Source organism: Arachis hypogaea, chromosome 13, assembly GCF_003086295.3.
Source record: "Arachis hypogaea cultivar Tifrunner chromosome 13, arahy.Tifrunner.gnm2.J5K5, whole genome shotgun sequence".
Taxonomy (NCBI): Eukaryota; Viridiplantae; Streptophyta; class Magnoliopsida; order Fabales; family Fabaceae; genus Arachis; species Arachis hypogaea.
The window spans coordinates 9,423,098-9,430,484 of NC_092048.1; the positions used below are offsets into that span (position 1 = coordinate 9,423,098).

General features: G+C 24.7%; 1 protein-coding gene across 1 annotated transcript; it reads right to left on the bottom strand.

The window, feature by feature from the left end:
• Positions 1–717: 717 nt before the first annotated feature.
• Positions 718–2,115, bottom strand: LOC112732572 (alkane hydroxylase MAH1-like). The gene has a single exon (XM_029291176.2). It carries the CDS (start codon positions 2,113–2,115, stop codon positions 718–720), a length of 1,398 nt encoding a protein of 465 aa, XP_029147009.2.
• Between the last annotated feature and the right edge of the window lie 5,272 nt (positions 2,116–7,387).

Below are 7,387 nucleotides of genomic sequence, written 5' to 3' on the forward strand. Positions count from 1 at the left end.
CACTGTTTGGAATTGCTCAATATTGCTTCATGTTAGGCATTACATGGAGAAATAGAGGAACTACGATTGGTTTGATCCTGAACAAGGGTACGTAGGCAGTCACTGTAAAATTGACGCAACCAGATATGAATACTATACTTTGATCGTCCAAAATTTGAGTAGATTTCAAATTGTGAACGAGGTGGAGAATTGTGAGAATAAAAGAACGGAAGAGAGAAAACAAAGGAGGCAAATAAAGGATGGAAGAGAGAAAATGGTGGATAGTTAAAGAGCTTTTATAGGAAACTATTTTATTTATAGAAGTTAAAAAACTATATAAATGAGTGAAATCAAAATGTATTCAATTCAAAAAAAAAAAATAAAAATCAAAGGAATTCACATATCCATAGCAATTATTCATTTTCTTTCCTTTTTTTTTTCTCTTTAGTAATTATATAGCGAGTGCATTATTGTGAGTAGTGTTCAATTTCATATTACTTTGTAGCTATTAGAAGTCAAAATTCCGCTGCAGACTCAACAGTATAAAATATAGAATATAAATACATTTCGAAAATAAATTAAACTATACATGTATTTATACACAAATATATTGGTGGCTGATTTTAATAGCCGACTTTAATGTACAAATAACATTTTTGTAAGATGAAATATAATGTTCGTAGAATAATGGAGTCCATAACATGTAGATGCCCCTAAATCTAATTATTAATACCTCTTTTAGTAACCTTGACCTTCAAGCCATGTTTCATGTGAAGAATAATAGAAACACATGGACACATTATGCCCTTCCACCACCTCAAACTGAAAATTGCAGAGCAAAGCAATGGCGATGATCTTCATCTGAATAAAGGTTATATTTTTACCCAAACAACTTCTTGGGCCTGCATTGAAAGCTATGAACTTGTAAGATGGTATGTGTATGATGCTTCCCTTTTCAGAAATCCACCTCTCTGGCTTAAACTCCAAGCAATCTTCTCCCCATATTTGTTCCATTCTTCCCATTGAATATGGAGAGTAAATTACAATAGTATTTGCATTAACACGATGTCCACTAGGGAGTACATCAGATTTAACTGCACATTTGTGCTCAAAAGGAACTGCAGGAAAAAGTCTCAATGCTTCACACAAAGCTCCATGCAGGTAAACTAGCTTGTTAAGATTTTCTAATCTTGAAGTGATGAGCCAATATTCTTCTTTGGTTATAAAGTTTGCTCTGATTTCTTCAAGGATTTTGGCTTCAACAACAGGGTGGGTTGAAACTAGCCAGAAAAACCAACTGAGACTTGAACTAATTGTATCCCTTCCTGCTGCTAACAGAGTCAATGCATTGTCTCTTAGAAACTTGCGATCTATTTGTTCCATTCCACTTTCCTCCACAAGAGCTTTGAGCATGTTAAATGTTGGTTCATCATCATCTTTGGTGCAATTGACTTTGCTTTTCTCTTGGAATGTAGATGATATACACTGATGCAAGAATTGGTCAATTATTTTTTCACATTCAGTGTAGCTCTTCCCTCGTCCAATTTGGAGCCATTTCTGAAGCTTCCACACAAATCTTGGGACAATGTGTCTGTAAAACATTACATCCTCCATCATGTTGAAAGCTTTCTCGAAAGCAACTTCCGGGAACTCGATGAGCTTGTTAGGAAGGGATTTAGGATCAAACCCCAACACTATGGAGCAGATGTTGTCAAAACTGATTCTCTGAAAGATGTCTTGCAAGTCCACAACAGTTCCTGATTCTGATACATCATTGAGAAGTGGAACTAGGCAACTGTGGAGCTTCTTATGAATGGTTTTGACCACTAAACTCTCAAACGAGTTTTGTCTGAACAATGAATGTAGTATGTTCCTATTATGCTTCCATTTGTGGGAATCAGTGTTAAAGATACCATCTCCGAGTATTTCAAAGATCTCATAGAACTCAGAGCCTTTGATGTAGTTGTCAAAGTTCTTGCTAGTAATGTGGTGCACATTCATAGGATCACTGGTGATGAGAAAGTTGTGGTTTGTGAACCAGGGGCCTTTGAACAAAAAAGTACCTCCACATTGCTTCAAATTGGTTGTTGTGTGATCATGGATATTGGAAAGATTACATAAAGTCCCTGGAAGCATACCAAAGAAGGGCCAATTGGTGAGGCGGTTATTTCTATTAGACCTCCATGTGTGGATAAAGAAGAATGAGACAATGGCTGCAAGAATAGCAATAAGCTCTAAGAAGTCCATCAAGATCTATATGCATGACCATTGACGAGGTTTCTGACAATGCTAAACTTATATAGGCGCACAATGCTTCTAATAAAGATAATATTATACTGAAAAAAAAAATATTTATACACCAAAATTACTTATCAAAATTACTTATTATTTATTTATTTTATTTTTAACGTATATTTTATATTTAATATATTATTTTATTTTAATAATTAATTTTAATATACAACTCGAAAAAAAGATACAATCGAAGTCAGAAGATATGAATAGAAAGAAATTTAAAATTCATACCACATTAGCAACGATTTAAATGCCAAAACAATTAATGATTTATTTGATTTGATCGAAAAAATATTAGATTATTGAATATTTTTTTGACCACATTAAGTTATTTATTATAACTAATTAATTATATTAATTTTTATTTAATTGAGATAGATATCAAATTATTTAATATTTTATTTAACCATATTAACTATAACTAATTAGTTATATTAATTATTTGATTTGACTGAAATAAATAAATTGATTTTGCTTTAATTTACATTAATTTTTTTGCCTTATATTTTTTAATTAATAATTTTTAAAAATATATATTATAATTAATTATTTATTTAATTTGATTTAGATAAATATCAAATTTTTTAATATTTTATTTAACGACATTAACTATAACTAATCAATTATATTAATTATTTGATTTAACTATAATAAATAAATTATTTTATTTTAACTTGCATTAATTTTTTTGTCTCTTATGTATTTTGATTAATAATTTTTAAAAATGTTATAATTTTTACATACCATATTTATAAGATATCTTTTATTTATTTAACTTATTTTATTGAGTCAAATAATTATAACTAATTTTTTATATCAATGATTTAATTTAATTAATTCAAATTTGATTCAATTTTTTTATCATATTAATATTTAAGTCGTTATTTACCAAAATTTTTTCTTTATTTTTTTTATCTTAAATATTTTGATTTTAAATTTTAAATTTTTATTTATTATTTATATTTTTTATATTTTATAATCAAATTTAATATTTCTATTAATATTTTTTTGTAATTTATTATCTAATAGTTATATCCACCATCAATTATATAATCGTAAATATTTTTTTAATTTATTAAAAAAATATAATTTTTTTTTATTTTACTTATTTTTATATTTTATAACTTATTCATTGTAAAAAGACATATATATTAAAAGAATTTATTTTTTTTACCAATTACTCTTTCTATTGGTAATAGTATTTTTTTCTCCTATGAAACATTATTTCTATTACTCAACTTTTTTATAAATTATAAAAGATTATTATCTTTTTTATTTTACCCAACACATTATTACTTAAGAGAAATATTAGAAGCATCATAATTTATTATTTTTTATTAATTTAATTTTTTAATTTAATATTTTTAATTTAATAATTTAATAACATACTTTATTCTATATTTTAAAATATTAATGATCTAATGGTCAAAAACAACATATAATTCGGATGACCAACAATATATAAATCTTATTAGAAAAAGTATAGGTAACCAACAATATTTTTGAACAATGTATAAACAATGTGAATTAATAAGATTAAAAAAGTAAATTTAATTAGTAGTATTAAATTAGGGTGTATTGTATTTTCATTTGATTGGTGATTGTTCATATTGTTCAAAATAGTCATTGTTTACCTAGCACTCCCGTCTGATTAAAGCCTCCCGTCATCATATTCCTCCAACACAAGTAGATAGTTACACCAATTATATCTTTATCTTTATCTTTATAGTAATACAAATGGAGAGCTCATATGCTGACGTGGTGTTCATACGTTGAGTCTGGAAGTCTATTTGCTTAGGTGTCGTCACTAGAAATTTTTAGATTTATATTTATAAATTATAAATTATTATTTGCTTAGGTTGTTATTTTCAAATTTTAAATTATTTATTTGGGTTGTTATACTTAGGTTGTTATTTTTTAAATTTTAAATTATTTTACTTAAGTTGTTATTTTTTAAATTTTAATACTATTTTTTAAAAATTTGTTGATTTTTTTAGCACTATTTTTTAAATTTTTATAGATTTTTTTCAAAAATTACAGCTACATACCTAAATTTAAATATATATTTACATTAATTTAGAATTTTAAAAATTGTTAATATATTTATTTACTTTAATTCAAATTTAAATTAAAATCAATCAAATTTAAAAAATTTTAGCTATGAGTCAACTATAAAAATATAAGTTATGAGATATGTGTAGCACCACAATTTAAAGTACATCAAACCCTTTCTTTACATACATCCAAAGTCTAAAATTTCTCTACTTATTCCAATGGATGCTATTTACAAAATCGCAGAAATCAAACCTACAATCGACAATTTGTGTGTACGTATACGAGTGATACGGTTATGGACGCTATAAAATTACGATAATTCTTCGTTGTCATACTCAATTGAGATGGTTTGGTTGGATGAAAACGTGAGTTTTCTACTAATATTTTTTTATTTTATTTTAAATTTATATTATTTATATTTTAAATTTGTTTGTTTATTCCCATCTAATTGTGCTTTGATTTTTGTGTAGAGATACTTGATCCACTTCTATTGGTAAGTTCTAACTAATATTTATTTCTAAAAATATTAGTGAAAATATTTTTAATGTTAATTTTTATATTATTTATTATTAATATATTATGTAATACCATGCAGAAAGGAGATCTATCGGATACACCTACACTTTTTCTCAATCTAATAGATAAGATCTTTCTCTTCATTGTTGAAGTTTAAATATCTGATAATCCACATTTTTCACCTTTTTATAAAGTTAAGAAGATGACTCATAATGTGGACCTTATAAATAAATTCAAAAAAACTCACTCTATTCAAATTGTGAGTACAGCTATAAGTGTACTCTCCGTTAAAAAGAAGTTTATTTTTCTCTTCCTTGATCATTAGTAGTATCTAATTTATAAATAATAATTAATAACTAATTATAATTTTAGGATGTTGACTACACCGGTGGTTTGTTTCCAACTTCAAAGGCTTCATCAATCATTGAAGGGAAAAAAGTAGAAAGTGTTGAGGTATTTGTTAAAAAAATGAATTTTTTGTTTGTTTATTTTCTCAAAGTTAGATCTTTATTTTATTAAAAAAATATTATTGAGATAAAATCAAAGGTGAGAAGGAAGTCTTTAATTTAACGTAGTATTTTGTATAGAATTTGTTACTTAAATTCTCCAATGAAGTTGCAGACAATGATGAATTCGAAGTATTGGAAAATGCTTTTACACCAACCAAGCGACTATACTCGGAGTCGGAAGATTCGAAGGTGCAAGGAGATACCTCAACTTATAAGAAGATCACGATTGAGAATGAAACTTGAGAGTTGAGAATTTGGATGCACATGTTTTAGAATCCCTTTTAGAGTATATCTAATAAAATAATGCCAAGCATATGTTTGTTTTGGTGGAAACATTGTCTTTTCTTGAGTTGTTATTTTTCTTTTGGTTCTTTTGGATTTTTATGTTCGGAATTTAGAATTTTTTTAAATATAAATTGAAGTTATTTGGTTATTACTTATGATTTTATTTTTAATTCGATTCACACTGTTGATATTCTATTAATTTCTAATTTAGTATTTAATGTCATAAAGTTATAAATTTCTCATATGAATTATTATTGATATAATTAAGTTAGTTATTGATTTTTAATGTGTATTTATTTTTTAAAAAAATCTAATTATAATTTTTAATTAAAGTATTATGTTTAAAATTTTAAATTTAAATTCAAATAAACTTTTTTTTTGAATTTTTAAGTAAGCAATTGGGTTTGAGAATATTTTTTAAAATTTTATATAATTTATAAGTTATTATGCTAATTACAAAAGATTATATTAAAGTAAATAGAATTACCAGTCTTATTAAAATGTGCGGTTATTTATACTATTTAAAAGAAAATTTTAATTTGACATTTTTCTATATTTAATTCTGTTTCTAATGTTACTCCGACAAAATTGAATTAATTTATAAAATTTTATTTAAAAATTTAAAATTTGAAATTCTAATACTAATTCCTAATTAAGTGACTTCTTAACCGTTTCGATTTTTAAATTTAAATTTGTTTACTTGCCACATTTATAAATTTTTTCTTTACTCAATTTATATTGTTATCTTTTAAATTGTTTCTGCACAATAGAAGTACTTTCATTTTTTTCTCTTTTTAAATATTTTTTCTAAATTTACGTAATTTATAAGGTTATTAATTTTTAGATTGTATTTAATTTTATTTATTTTTATTGACAAATAATAGGATTGACACTATTTATGATGAAACTAATAAAATTATTTTTAAATTAACAAATTTCTATATTCCTGATGAACAACGAACATTTTAATTAAAAAATTTTATTTAAAAATTTAAAATTTGCACTAGCTAATTAGTAAACTCTATTTAAAAAATTGAAATTTGAAATTCTAATACTAATTTCTAATTAAGTGAACTGTTTCGATTTTTAAATTTAATTTTTTTATTTGTCACATTTATAACTTTCTCTTTACTCTATTTACATTGTTATTTTTTAGATTGTCTCTGTACAACAATAGAGGTGCTTTCATCTTTTTCTCTCTTTTTAATTATAAGCTATTCATTTTCAATTTCTTTATTCAAAGAAATGAATAAAAAGATTTTAACTATTAGTTGAATTTATTGACTGGGAGATTAAACTTATATTTATTTAAAAAAAGAAATTTTTGTGAAAAAATATATATTATTTTTCGTAAAATATATTTACGTAATTAAATAAATGAGAATGAAAAGAAAATTACAATATTTTCTATACATTATTTAGCTATTGACAAGTAATAAATTATTAGTTTATATTGTCTTCGTAATATTTTATTAAATTTGTTTATAAAAAATTTACAGGAAATCCGAGTGATAGTTCCAATGGTGTGCATTTTGAATCGGTGTTGTTGGACATTACAAATAGCAGCATCAATACAGGTTGATTTTTGGATGAATTTTTTTTCTAAAACTTGCTTATGTGAATATGCATCCACTTTATGTATTTTGATTTTCCTACCATTTATTCAATTATAAACTTTAACAGAAAATCTGTTCAAAACTAATGTCTCGAATTATCTTATTTAAGTAATAACCCAACACCATATCGAC